Genomic DNA, 14,603 nt, shown 5'->3' on the forward strand with positions numbered 1-14,603 from the left:
CGTTTTAAGGCAGAAATCGAGAGATGTTTTATTCATGGGTGTCAGGGGCTATGGGGAGAAGGCAGGAGAGTGGTGTTAAGAAGGAACAATAGATCAGCCATGATTGAATGGCGGAGTAGACTTGATTCTTCCCCTATCACTTATGAACTTATGAAGAGGAACAAGAGGGCAGCGAGCAGTGTTTGTGGGCCTGTGAGGAGAGCATGCAGGAGGGGGAGGTAATGGAGAGATCAGGTGAGGAATGATGAGTCTCCTCTCACCCATGACTGCTCGTATAAACCCACAGCCGGCAATGGCTCAGGGTCCAACGTCTTATCACCATGATGTCGCCCCTCCCTGGCTCTCCACCCTCTCCCACACCCACTCGAAACTACACTTGCTCATACATGATGTACAGAGGGTTCCTGGGATCCAAGTCTATGGGTCTGGTGAGAGTGGCAACACAAGTTGATAGAGAGTCGGGCTTTATCGGGCTTCATTGTTACACCATGTACTAAATGTTGTTCCCTTTATCCGTACACTGTGGACGGCATGATTGTATTCAAGTATAATCTTTTCTTTGAGTGGAAAGCACGCACACAAAAGCTTTTCACTGCACTTCGGTCACGGTGACAATAAACTAAACTAAACTTCTGACGCTCCAGAGAAAACAATCCAAGTTGGTCCAATCTCTCCCTGCAGTTCATGCCCTCTAGTCCAGGCACAGTGGCAGAGTTGCTGCCCTACAGCGCCAGGGACCCGGGTTCGATCCTGACCACTCTGTACGGAGTTTGCACGTTCTGTTCCCCCTGTGACTGCGTGGGTTTCCTCCAGATACACCAGTTTCCTCCCACATCCCAAAGAGGTGCAGGTTTGTTGGTTATTTGGCCTCTGTAAATTGTGCCTAGTGTGTAAGATAGAACTAGTGTACGGGTCACGGCTGGTCGGCGCGGACTCAGTGGGCCGATGGATCTGTTTCCACGCTGTATCACTAAAACATTCTGGTAAACCACTTGTGCACCCTCTCGGGAAGCCTCCACATCCTTACCGTATTGCCCACAATCAGCGACTGCAATATCTTCTCCACCCAGTTGAGATCAGATTCTTGCCTGAGGTTAGAGTGTGCCCATTGCAGTCCTGGACCCAACTCAGAGGGCACTAACCGCTGCGCCAAGACCGACACCACAAGGTTCGACACTCAGACACACTCCGGCGCGGTTACGCAGCGGTAGAGCTGCTGCCTTACAGCGCTTGGAGTGCCGGAGACCTGGGTTCGATCCTGACTACGGGCGCTGTCTATAGGGAGTTTGTACGTTCTCCACATAACCTGCGTGGGTTTTCTCCGAGATCTTCGGTTTGCTCCCACACTCCAAAGACGTACAGGTATGTAGATTAATTGGCTTGGTATAAATGAAAATTGTCCACGCCGACCAGCGATCCCCGCACACTATCATGGATACATGTCAGTGTGCGGGCACCGCTGGTCGGCTTGGACACGGTGGGCCGAAGGGCCTGTTTCCGCACTGTATCTCTGAACTAAACTAAACAATTACTCACAGACAGCAGATGAGGCGTTCCCTCGGAAGTGCTCGTAGAACTTGGAGAGGTACATGACCATGCTGAGCTTGTCCGGCCCCCCAGCAGAGGCCATCTCCTTGCCCGTGGTGACCGGAGAGATTCCAAACTCCTGCTCCGCAATGTCGAAGGCCAGCTGGTTGTTCTTGGCTGCATCCTCTTCATTCAGCAAGTCAAAGTCACTGCGGAGCAAAGGACAAGGGTCACATCAACAGGGTAGGGGCTGACACCAGCTCACTCTCTCAAATACAGCCCGCCCCCTCCCCCCATCCTCACCCTTTAGTTTAGAGTAGATGTGGAGACGATGTTTCTACTAGTGGGAGAGTCTAGGACAGGGGTGGGCCATTAAGTGCGGCCTTTTGAATGAATCCAAATTTTGTAGAACAAATCCTTTTATTTTTATTAATGTTTTTGTTCGTCTTCTATTATTTTTATTTTAATCTTAAAATGAGCGTATTTAAAATACCAAAAAGTTAAAAAAGATTCAACAAAATAATCCTATATCTAATTGAATTTTCTTGGATGCGGCCTTATTAGATTACAGCTAACTGTGGCCTTCCTACACGAAAAGGTTCCCTGCCCCTGGTCTAGGACAAGCTATAGCCTCACAATAAAAGGACATACCTTTCGAAAGGAGATGAGAAGGAATTTATTTAGAGGGTGGGAAATCTGTGTAATTCATTGCCACAGGGGGGCGTGGAGGCCAAGTCAATGGATATTTTTAAGGAGGATTTTGACAGATTATTGATTTGTTAGGGTGTCAGGGGTTATGGGGGAGGATGGCGGGAAAGAGGGAAAGATAGATTAGCCATGATTGAATGGTGGAGTAGACTTGATGGGCCGAACGGCCTAATTCTACTCCTATAACATATGAACATAAATGTATGACTTTGGAGATACAGGTGACAATAATAATCCTCAACCTAACCCCATCTCACCTCCAGCCCACACTGGGAGAGAGATTATGCCAAAAGTGTAACTAACGTACATGAGTTGTGGGCAAAAGTGGTGAATGATGGCACACAGTGCCAGGCCGCTGTGCCAGGAGCTGGTCAGGTCGCTGATGGTCACGTTCTGGTAGCTCTCCGTCTGTTTCTGACACCAGGTCAGCAAGCGGTTGGGACGTATCTCCGAATCTGCAATGAACATAAGGACATGCACACAGGTGAGTGAGAGAGAGAGAGGAGAGGCTGCAGACTGCAGACAGCTCGATTGTAATCATGTGCTGTCCTTTCGCCAAAGACAGGCACAAACAGCTGTAGTAACTCAGCGGGTCAGGCAGCATCTCTGGAGGAAAGGAATGGGTGACGTTTCGGGTCGAGACCATTCTTCAGACTGAGAGTCAGGGGAAAAAGCTAAAGGGCCTGTCCCACTTGGCGATTTTTTTTGGCAACTGCCGGCATCATTGACGGACGTATAAGGTCACCAAAACATTTGCGGCGTGATGCGGCGCGTTGACGTCTGACGTGCGGTGTTTTTTCAAGTGTCGCAACATTTTCTTTGTTGCCGCTGGATTTCATAATGTTCAAAATCTTTTGGCGACAGTTGCCAAATGGGACAGGCCCTTAACTTTTCCACGAAACGGATAGCACACAACAAAAATGCTTTTCATTGTACCTGGTACATGTGATGATAATAAACAAAACTGTCCTGGTTCGACTTCCCAATCATTTATCTGAACAAAACTCCATTTGCCCTTCTTCAGCCCCCCTGCCCCGCTGATCAAGATCCCACTATGTTCTTGATAATCCTCTACATTGTCTCCGATACCACTTGCATTAGTGTCATCGGCAGACTTGCTAATCATGCTCTGTACGTTCTCATCCAAACCCTGGGCACAGATGTGACTTACCACGGCGAGACACTTTAATAGACTTTCGAATGGAGTTGACTCTCTCCAGAGGACAGCTCTTCAGATCAGTGGTGATGTAGAGTTGGCGCACCTGGAGGAGGCGAAAGGAAATGTTCGATTAATTCCCTTCGGCCCTAAAGCAGACCAGTTAGCAGCCTAGTTAGTTAGTCAGTTCTAAAACACAACGCACTGTGTGGAGGGATATAAAAAAAATCTAAGCAAATGTGAGTCACTCAATGGACGGCACGGTGGCACAGCGTCAGGGTTGCTGACTCAACTACCTTCTGTGGCAGAGAATTCCAGATTCACCACTCTCTGTGTGAAAAATGTGTTTCTCATCTCGGTCCTAAAAGATTTCCCCCTTATCCTTAAACTGTGACCCCTTGTTCTGGACTTTCCCAACATCAGGAGCAATCTTCCTGCATCTAGCCTGTCCAACCCCTTAAGAATTTTGTATGACAATTCTGCTCCTCTCTGATCGTACCTTCTGGATGTCAATGTGGAGTTGCCCAGCGCTCGAGCGGTATAGACTCACCTGGTGGGACGCAACACAGTTGGAGTTGAGGTTGGGATAGCGTGAGGCGGGATCTATCGTGTACTGTTCAAAGTTCTTGCTGATGTTCTCAGTCGTGGTTTGAGGCAACAGTCGGTAAATGCTCTCCCTGGAAACAGAGGCATGGATATTCAGTCACGTTCAATGTTTCTAAAGTTCTCCAGCAAAGAGGGACAGAATTAAAGGTGTTTGATTGTCCATCACTGTCTCAGGACAACTTCAGGTCACGACTCGAGACCCAAGAAACTGCAGATGCTGTAGGAACTCAGCGGGTCAAACAACATCTAAAGGAAGGTCCCCGACCCAAAATATCGCCCGTCCATCCATTCCCTCCACAGATGCTGCCTGACCCGCTGAGTTCCTCCAGCACTTTGTTTTTGACTGAAGGCTGGATATAATCTATCCTGCTTTAGTTTAGTTTGGTGATACAGCACAGAAACAGGCTCTTCGGCCCACTAAATCCGCATCGACCAGCAATCACCCTGTGCACTAATACTATCTTACACACTAGGGACAATTTACAATCTTTACCGAAGCCAATTACCTACAAACCTGTACGCCTTTGGAGTGTGGGGGGAAACCGGAGCACCCGGAGAAAAGCCACACGGTCATAGGGAGAAGGTACAAACTCTGCACAGCCAGAACCCGTAGTCAGGATCGAACCTGGATTTCTGGTGCTGTACGGAAGCAACTCTACCGCTGCGCCACCGTGCCGCCCCTGGTGACGGTTCTCTGTTGTAGTGCAAGAAGCACGGCAGACAAATGGTGAGTAGCAAGATAGAGGCAGAGATACAGGCACGGAAATGGACCCTTCAGCCCATCGAGTCCCTACTGACCATCTAGCACCCATCTACATTAATCCAACACATTGTTCTCTCCACGTTCCCTTCAGCTCCTCCCAGATTCTATACGCTGGGGGCAGTTTACAGAGGCCAATGAACCTGTCGACACGCACATCTAACACAGTCGGGAACTGGAGCACTGGGGGGTCATGGGGAAGTCACAATCTCCACACAGACAGTCAAGGGATATGGGGAGAAGGCAGGCACGGGTTATTGATAGGGGACGATCAGCCATGATCACAATGAATGGCGGTGCTGGCTCGAAGGGCCGAATGGCCTCCTCCTGCACCTATTTTCCTACGACACCACTGGGAAACAGTATAACACCAGAACTGCTCTGGTGGACAAGATCATTATGAGCATAGAGAGGATGGAGAGAAGGAAGCAACTCCCAGTGGCAGATGGTACAAAGACTGATTAAATATTTCAGCCAAAAGTACAAAGGGAATATAATGCATGATAATCTGGAACTCACTATTTGGAGACCTGTGAGCAGTTTTGGGCCCCATATCTGAGGCGGGATGTGGTGATGTTGGCAAGTGTCCAGAGGAGGTTTACGAGAATGATTTTGGGGATGATTGGGTTAACATGCGATGCGAATTCGACAACTCTGGGCCTGTACTTTATGGAGTTTAGAAGCATGAGGGGGGACCTCATTGAAACGTACCGAATAATGAAAGGCCTGGATAGAGTGGATGTGGAGGGGATGTTTCCACTAGTGGGAGTCTCGGGCCAGAGGCCATAGTCTCAGAATAGAAGTACGTTTCCTTTAGAAAGGAGAAATTTCTTCAGCCAGAGGGTGGTGAATCTGTGGAATTCAATGACACAGACGGCTGTGGAGGCCAAGACTTTCGCCATCTTTAGGGCTGAGATTTGACAGGTTCCTGATTGCCAGGGGTTGCGGGGAGAAGGCAGGGAAAAGTGGCTGTGACGGGAAATTCCATGAGCCACGATTGAATGGCAAAGTCGCCTCGATGGGCCGAATGGCCTCATTCCGCTCCAGTGACGTGGGAAATTATGAACTTAAGAAGAGTAAATCAGGGAAATCATTAGGAAATCGGATCGACACTTGAGGGAAAGTAAGAAACAGGACAATGAACAAAGAGCGGAGAAGTGGGAAACATTGGAATGCCAGCAGAGACTTAAGGACCAAACAGTCTCTCCCTGTGGGGGGGCATGGTGTCGTAGTGGTAGTTGCTGCCATACAGCGCTTGGTGCACAGGAGACCCGGGTTCAATCCCGAATCCTGGTGCTGTCTGTATGGAATTTGTACGTTCTCCCAGTGACCTGTGTGGGTTTGTGTCGAGATCTTTGGAGCCCACACTCCAAAGTTGTACAGGTATGTAGGTAAATTGGCTTGGTATAAGTGTAAATTGTCCCTTGGGTGTATAGGATGGTGTTAATGTGTGGGGATCGCTAGTCGGAGGGGCCTGTTTCTGTGCTGTATCTCTAAAACTAAAACTGAAAATAAAATTAAAACTGTGCTGCATGGAATCTGAACCAATGCCAATATACACAATGGCATTTGATAGACTTTCAGATAGCCATCTGGATGTGCAGGTAATGGAGCGATATGGATCTCAAGCAGGTTGATGAGATTGCTTTATCTTGGCATCATGTTCGGCACAGACATTAGTGCGATGTTCTCATGACTGCGGCACGGTGGCGCAGCGGTAGAGTTGCTGCCTTTTACAGCGCCAGCGACCCGGTTACATCCTGACTACGGGTGCTGTCTGTGCGGAGTTTGTACGTTCTCCCCGTCATTTTCTCCGGGTGCTCCAGTTTCATTCCACGCTCCAAAGACCTACGGGTTTGCAGCCTATAAATCATCCCTAGTGTGGAGGATAGAGCTGGGATCGCTGGTTGGCGCGGATTTAGAGGGGCCGAAGGGCTCGTTGCCGCGCTGTATTTCTAAATTCAGCTACAAGATTGCAATTCTTTGCTTATCGCTTCTCCAGCTGCCCAACGCTTCCGGCCATCCCGGGATCAGGAGAGATCAGGAGAGATCAGGAGACGCAGCGAGTGTTCCTGTCTGCTCGTTCTCCACCCCAGTGAGCCTCTGCCCTGTACAACGCGGCAGCGTGTCAGAACACGACCGTGCAGCAATAATGCACAGATTGCCACGACCAAAGCTGCTGCTTCAAGTGCCGGAGCGTCACTTGAAAATCTTCCCGTGTTATTGGGAACGAATCCAACGGAAGATGTGGGAATCTTGCTGCAAGAACCTGCGCCAAAAACACATTCCTGTGTTATCGCCGCATCAGACAGACCATGTACAAACATTACACTCAGCGGGTTACAAACTCGTTGGCTGGATATCACCCAAAATACACAGCTCACTCCCCCCCGAGCCATGCGGATTACAGTGCTGCCTGTCTGTGCAGGAACACAAACAAGGTGGGTTTAGCAGCCTGCTGCCTCCTAGTCACACATGCAGGAATCACCATCTAGATGTAGATAAACATAGACATAGAAACATAGAAAATAGATGCAGGATTAGGCCATTCGGCCCTTCGAACCAGCATCGCCATTCAATATGATCATGGCTGATCATCCAAAATCAGTACCCTGTTCCTGCTTTTTCCTCATATCCCCTGATTCCTTTAGCCCCAAGAACTAAATCTAACTCTCTTTTGAAAACACCCATTTCCTTCTGTGGCAGAGAATTCCCCAGATTCATAACTCTCTGGATGAAAAGGTTTTTCCTCATCTCAGTCCTAAATGGCCTACCTTTTTTTCTTAAACCGTGATCCCTGGTTCTGGAATCCCTCAACATCGGGAACATTTTTCCTACATCTAGCCTGTCCAATCCCTTAAGAATTTTACATGTTTCTATAAGACTTCCTCTCATCCTTCTAAATTGCAGTGAATACAAGCCCAGTCGACCAATTCTTTCATCACGTGTCAGTCCCGCCATCCCGGGAACTAACCTGGTGAACCTACGCTGCTCTCCCTCAATAGCAAGAATGTCCTTCCTCAAATTAGAAGACCCGAACTACACTCAATACTCCAGCTGTGGTCTCACCAGGGCCCCCCTGCACAGCACCTTGCTCAGTACGGACAAGGTGGGCTGAAGGGTCTGTTTCTTTTCCGAAGAAGGATCTCAACACGAAACGTCACCTATTCCTTTTCTCCAGAGATGTTGTCTGACCCGCTGAGTTGTGTCCATCTTTAGCCTGTATCCTGGCTGTGTGACTCATTGATTCATAAACCCATTCTCAGATCAGGCATAGATACAAAGTGCTGGAGTAACTCAGCGAGTCAGGCAGCATCTGTGGAGAAAAAGGATGGGTGACGTTTCTGGTCGGGACCCTTCTTCACACTTCTCACTGACTTCATGCTCTCTCTCTCTCTGAATCTCTACGCTCACAATGACCTTGGCCACCGCAGCAGTTCTAAGGTCAGACATCACCCCTCAGGTCATGTGCATTGGAATCAGTGGCCAGCCTGGGATTAAACGTGATCACATTCACTGGGTCACAAAGAGGTCTTTCAGCTCCTGCCCTTCCGTGAGATTAGGAGGGACCTACACGGCAGCTCCAAGCTGCTTCAGTAACCCCACTCTCCACGACACCCACCCCAAGGTGGAACACTCCAAATCTTCACAGATTGACTCAAATGCCCAGGAACAAAGGAGACCACAGTGGAAGACAGTGTCCGGTCCGTCACAGGTACTGACCTCCCCACCATCGGAGGGAGCTATAGGCGGCGCTGCCTCAAAAAGGCAGCCAATATGATCAAAGCCCGACACCACCCTGGCCACGCTACCATCGGGAAGAAGCTCATCATCACCATCAGGAAGAAGGTACAGAGACCATGATGGCCACCAGGCTCAAGTTCAAGTTGAACGATCAGCCATGATCACAATGAATGGCGGTGCTGGCTCGAAGGGCAGAATGGCCTCCTCTTGCACCTATTTTCTATGTTTCTAAGTTCAAGTTCACATTTATTGCCACATGCACCAGTTAAGATACAGTGGAATTTAATTTACCATGCAGCCACACAATCCAAACAGAGCAGGAACAGAAACAAGGTGGGTTTAGGAGCAAGAGCAACTTCTGCTTAGCAACCATCAGGCTCTTGACCACTGCACAACACTAACCTCAGCAACTATGATCTTCTGCGGACTGTGTCTTTAATTGCACTACCGACCGCGGTGTTGCACTATTTTTGGTTGCTCAGTATTATGGTTATTAATTTACTGCATCATTAATCATTATATTTATCTGTGCCCTCTTGTGTTTACGGGCCGACGTTTAGCCGCAGCAAGTAAGAAACCGTCAATGTTCCGTGGCCAGTACGTGTGACAATTAAAATGACACGCTGGGTCACACTTCACAACATTGCTGCTGTGCCAGCGCCTCAGACATCATGGTTTGTGACCTCTCGTCCCAGCTCCCCGTCAGGGGAACCAAACTGATAAAGAAAGCTGTGGACGCAAGGGTTGGCAGGTACTGGAACCATGAGCAAAAAACAAATCGCTGGAGGAACTCCAAGGCTCACCCGCCGAGTTCCTTCAGCGGGTTGTTTTTTTAAATAAAGAAAAGTTACTGAGCCTCCCTCGAGTCAGAGAGCAGTAGTCTTTTTGGGTGTTAAGATCATCGAGGGATTTGGGTTTAAGTGGGGCCGAGGTAAAAGGTCAGGTATCCAGCAAATATCTCCGCGGGTGACAGAAGAGTTGAAAGCAATCAGGGTGGCAAAAGACGACATGAAATAGAAATGGCTGGCAAAGTAGTCCTGAGGTGTTCTACATATATATTAAGAGTTAAAAAAAATATTAAAAAATAATATTAAAAATATAAATCATAAAATATTGGATATATAAATAAATAAAGTATATCAAGAGTTAAAGGGTGGCTTGGGAAAAAAATGGTTGCTTTACAGATCAGCATGGCTTTTTTTTTACGACGATGTTCGGGGCGGCACCATGGCGCAGGCACAGCGTTAGAGTTGCTGCCTTACAGCGCCAGAGACCCGGGTTCGATCCCGACTATGGGTGCTGACTGTACGGAGTTTGTTCGTTCTCCCTGTGACAGCGTGACATGTGGGTTTATAGGTTTATTATTGGGTTCAGTAAATTGTTCCCAGTGTGTCGGACAGAACTAGTGTACGGGTGATCGCTGGCTGGCGCGGACGGGGGCGCGGTGGGCCTAAGGACCCGTTTCCACGCTGCATCTCTAAACTGAAGTAAATTGAATGACCATGGGAGCTAAGGAATGGAGGCGTGGGAGTTGTGATGTTTTCGGTAAGACGTGTATGTGTCTCTGTTCCGACATTCTCCCACCGATCGAAGCAACTCCCACTGTCAGCAGGAGCCGGCCGTGGCTGGCAATCCCAGGAAGCATTCCAATCCTGAGTCCAGGCATCAAGACTTGCTTTGGCTCCGTCACCGTGACAACACAGGATAACAAGAGAACGTCTAATCTATGTTTGGTGAGAGTCTGGACTATTTCTCCCTGGGCTGGTTTTGAACAGTCCTTCACACAGCTTGTTGTTCCAAACATTCGGTTGCCACCTAGACACCACTTACTCGCTGACGGAGCTCAAGAGGATCAGCAACGGGCCACGTGGAATTTTATTACGGCCATTCGGCCCCCCCGCTCCATACCAGCTGCTAGCCCTCTCCACGTCCCGCTTCCCTTTAAACCTCACCAAGTGTGGGTGGGTGTTAGTCTGTGTGTTGTTTTTTGATGGTTTCAGAAGGCACTTTAACCTGTGACACACAGCGGAGCTTCAACTGACCTACTGACGGCGCGGACTCGGTGGGCCGAAGGGCCTGTTTCCACGTTGCATCTCTAAAGTCTAAAGGATAACGCAACGGCTCCTCCACTCACCTCTCGGCCAAAATCTCCAGCGTCGAGACCTTCTCCGCCCACCTCTTGACCATCCAGGCCGTGTCCATGGCAGCCAGGAACCCTCGGGCACACCCAGTCCCCATCGGCCAAAAGGGCTGCAGTTGGTTCAGACAAGAGGAGATGATTCAGAGATACATTGGCACCCACAGGGAGCAACCACGATCGCCAACACAGGCTGGGCATGTGCAGAGCACCCATCCTGCTCTAGATAGGTAGGAAGGAGCTACACCAAAGTTGTAGGAGTTTACACCAAAGATTGACACAAAATGCTGGAGTAACCCAGTGAGTCAGGCAGCATCTCCGAGAGAAAAGAAATAGGTGGCATTTTGGGTCGAGACCTTTCTTCACACTGAGAGTCCGGGGAAAGGGAAAGGAGAGATATAGACAGCAATAGAGAGAGATATAGACCAAATAAATGAAAGACATGTAAAAATGTAACAATGTATACCATGAGCGGTTTGATTGTAATCATGTATAGTCTTTCCCCAACTAGATAGCACGCAACAAATAAGCTTTTCACTAGTGGGAGAGTCTAGGACTAGAGGTCATAGTCTCCGAATTAAAGGGCGTTCTTTTTGGAAGGAGATGAGGAGAAATTGCTTCAGTCAGAAGGCTGTGGAGACCGTCAATGGATATTTTTAAGGTAGAGATAGATAGATTCTTGATTAGTATGGGTATCAGAGGTGATGGGAGAAGGCAGGAGAAGGAGGGAGAGATAGATTAGCTATGATTGAATGGTGGAGTAGACTTGATGGACCAAATGACCTAAATCTACTTCTATTCCTTATGCCCACATGACGATAGCTCGGTACACGTGACAATAAACTAAGACTTGCCTCCAACAGACTGTCGCCGACGAGAGCCACCAGCAGCCGGTGCCCCCAGCGTTCCCGCACCAGCGAGGCATTCTCCGAGGCGTACATGCAGGTGAAGTCGAACATGGCCACGTCCGGCTGGTCGTTGTGGTTCACCGCAAAGTCCAGCGCCGGCAGCTGGTAGTTGGTGGCAAAGTCGGCCGCCTCGCGGGCGTAGGACAGCAGGGCCTCTTGGTTCACGTTCTCACCGCTCAGGAGCATCTCCGTGTCCACGTAGTCCTGTGGGGACAGGAGGCGCACAGGGGGTCAGTCAGCCAGAGGAGGGGGTGTCGTCCCCCCCCCCCCCCCCCCCATCCCCTCCCTCCGGCCACAGTCCGGACACCCAGGGGCGGCTCCGGGTTGTCAGTGGGGCAGTAACCAGCTGCCAATTCTGGCGCAAAGGCAGGAGAATGGGAGTTGACAGGGAAAGATAGATCGGCTATGATCGAATGGCGGAGTTGACTAGATGGCACGAATGGCCTAGATCTGCTCCTAGAACAAGAACTTATGAACTCACACACAGGAAGATCCCATGATGTAGAGTTTTTTTAAAGAGGGGCAGCACGGTGGTGCAGCAGTAGAGTTGCTGCCTTACAGTGCCAGAGACCCAGGTTCAATCCTGACTACGGGTGCTGTCTGTACGGAGTTTGGACGTACTCCCCATGACTGCGTGGGTTTTCTCCAGGTGCCTCAGTTTCCTCCCCCACTCCAAAGATGTACAGGTTAATTGGCCTCTGTAAATTGCCCCTAGTGTGTACGATAGGTTACCCGTGATCATTGGTTGGCGCGGATTAGATGGGCTGAAAGGCCTGTCTCCACGCTGTATCTCTAAACTAAACTAATCCAATTAAACTGCTCAGTACAGTTTTGGTTGCCCTGCTATAGGTAAAATGCCATTCAGCTGGAAGCTGGAAAGGGTGCAGAGAAGATTTACAAGGATGTTACCAGGACCTGATGGCCGGAGATATCGGGAGCGGTTGGGCAGGCTGGAACTATTCCTTGGAATGTAGGAGGCTGAAGGGAGACGTTATAGATGCGTTTCAAATTATGACAGGAATAGAGTGAATGCACAGTCTTTTTCCCAGGGTTGGAAAATCAAGATCTAGAAGGCATAGATTTTAGACGAGAGGGGAAAGATTTAATGGGAACTTGAGGGACAACTTTTCCACACAGAGGACGGTGGTGGAGACATGGAATGAGCCATCAGAAGTAGTTGGTGAGGCAAGTACAACAACAACACTTCAAAATACATTTGGACAAGGACATGTATAGGAAAGGTTTAGAGGGACAAGGGCCAAACGTAGGCCAATGGAAATGGCTCAGGGTATCTTGGTTGGCATGGGCAAATTGGGCTGAAAAGGCTGTTTTCTCTAGCCCTCAAGTCCTGGAAGCATCCTTGTAAATCACCTCTGCAATTGAAGTATCTTTGCAATAACAGGGTGACCAAAGTGCGGCCTCATTGTACAACTGTCTTGTACAACTGCAGGGCAAGATCCTGCAATGACACAGCATCATCAAGGACCCACACCATCCTGACCACGCACTCATCTCCCCGCTACCTTCAGGTAGAAGGTCCATGAGCCTGAAGACTGCAACAACCAGGTTCAGGAATAGCTACTTCCCCAATAGCCATCAGGCTATTAAACTTGACTCGGACAAAACTCTAAACATTAATAGCCCATTACCTGTTTATTTGCACTTTTATCAGTTTATTTAATCATGTGTGTGTATATATTTATATAATGGTATATGGACACACTGATCTGTTCTGTAGTCATGCCTACTATGTTCTGTTGTGCTGAAGCAAAGCAAGAATCTCATTGTCCTATCAGGGACACATGACAATAAATTCTCTTGAATCGTGAATCTTGAAGTTGGGGACCTCTGACCTTGCTGGGCCTTGACCTCCACTGACCAGAAATAGGTGCCGATGCCCTCACCCTGCCTCACCTCATGCTTCCTGCTCCACCACCCCATCCACCCTGAAAGACCAGAAAGATGCCCCTCCGCCCCCCCATCACTGGGCTGCCCCACCACCCACACCACCCACCCACCCTGGGAGATGTGGACTCACATTGACAATCACCCCTTTGTCCAGGAGGCTCTGCTTCTTTGCGGTCATCACAAAGTAATGGGTGTTGTCTTTGTAATAAACGATGTTCTCCAGATCGATCCCTGAAACAGCAGCACACAATCCAACATTGCGGGCGCATGGAACGCTCGCACGGACACGGGAACTCTTCTCGCTGGGCCTCTTTCCCCCCCCATCCTCCACCACCAGTGAGGCCTGTGTGCATCTTCCAACCCTCACTCCCTTCCTCCCTCCACCCCTCCCCCTCACAATGGCCCATCACCCCCAGTTTTCCCATCGGCCCGCAGCGCTGCCCCTGGTGGCCAACACCCATCAGATCTTAGAGATTATTCGGAGTTTGCACTTTCTCTGGGTTTTCTCCGGGCGCTCCGGTTTCCTCCCACACACTAAACACATACAGGTTAGAATGTTAATTGGCCTTGGTAAAGATTTGTAAATTGTCCCTACTGTGTAGGATAATGCTCGTGTATGGGGATCGCTGGTCGGCACGGTCTCGGTGGGCTGAAGGGCCTGTTTCCACGCTATATCTTTAAACTAAACTAAACTAAACTAAATTAAGCTAAACAGAACAAGAATATTCCATGGACTCAGTAACTGGATTCCCAGGAACCTTCTGAAGAAGAGTCCCGACCCGTAACATCAACTCTCCATGTTCTCCAGAGATGCTGCCTGACCCGCTGAGTTACTCCTGCAGAAAGTAGTGGACACTGCCTGATCCATCACAGGTACTGACCTCCCCATCACCGAAGAGGGCTACAGGAGACGCTACCTCGAAAAGGCAGCAAATATCATCAAAGACCCACACCGCCACCGTGACCACACTCTCACCTCTTTCCTACCTTGGGGAATAAGGATATAAATCACGTGCAGGCACAGGAGATTAGGTTAACTTGCCTAATGTTCGGCACTGACCCAGAGACTTAAAGTGAGACAGGAGATATTTGAGAGGGAACGCAGGGAAAACATTTTCACTCAGAGGGCATTCGGTATCTGGAGTAAGC

General features: G+C 49.2%; 1 protein-coding gene across 3 annotated transcripts in view; it reads right to left on the reverse strand.

The window, feature by feature from the left end:
* The window catches only part of LOC129705655 (F-actin-monooxygenase MICAL2-like), a 131,059-nt gene that overhangs the window by 85,983 nt on the left and 30,473 nt on the right, over positions 1–14,603 (reverse strand). For all 3 annotated transcript variants that reach the window (XM_055649332.1, XM_055649333.1, XM_055649334.1), the window contains exons 7-13: positions 13,585–13,685; positions 11,493–11,750; positions 10,636–10,751; positions 3,942–4,068; positions 3,407–3,497; positions 2,543–2,690; positions 1,537–1,736 (exon numbers count right to left, since the gene is read on the reverse strand). In XM_055649332.1, coding sequence (XP_055505307.1) covers positions 1,537–1,736; positions 2,543–2,690; positions 3,407–3,497; positions 3,942–4,068; positions 10,636–10,751; positions 11,493–11,750; positions 13,585–13,685 — 1,041 coding nt within the window. The remainder of the gene's footprint in view (positions 1–1,536; positions 1,737–2,542; positions 2,691–3,406; positions 3,498–3,941; positions 4,069–10,635; positions 10,752–11,492; positions 11,751–13,584; positions 13,686–14,603) is intronic.

Source organism: Leucoraja erinacea, chromosome 18 (assembly GCF_028641065.1).
Source record: "Leucoraja erinacea ecotype New England chromosome 18, Leri_hhj_1, whole genome shotgun sequence".
NCBI lineage: Eukaryota > Metazoa > Chordata > Chondrichthyes > Rajiformes > Rajidae > Leucoraja > Leucoraja erinaceus.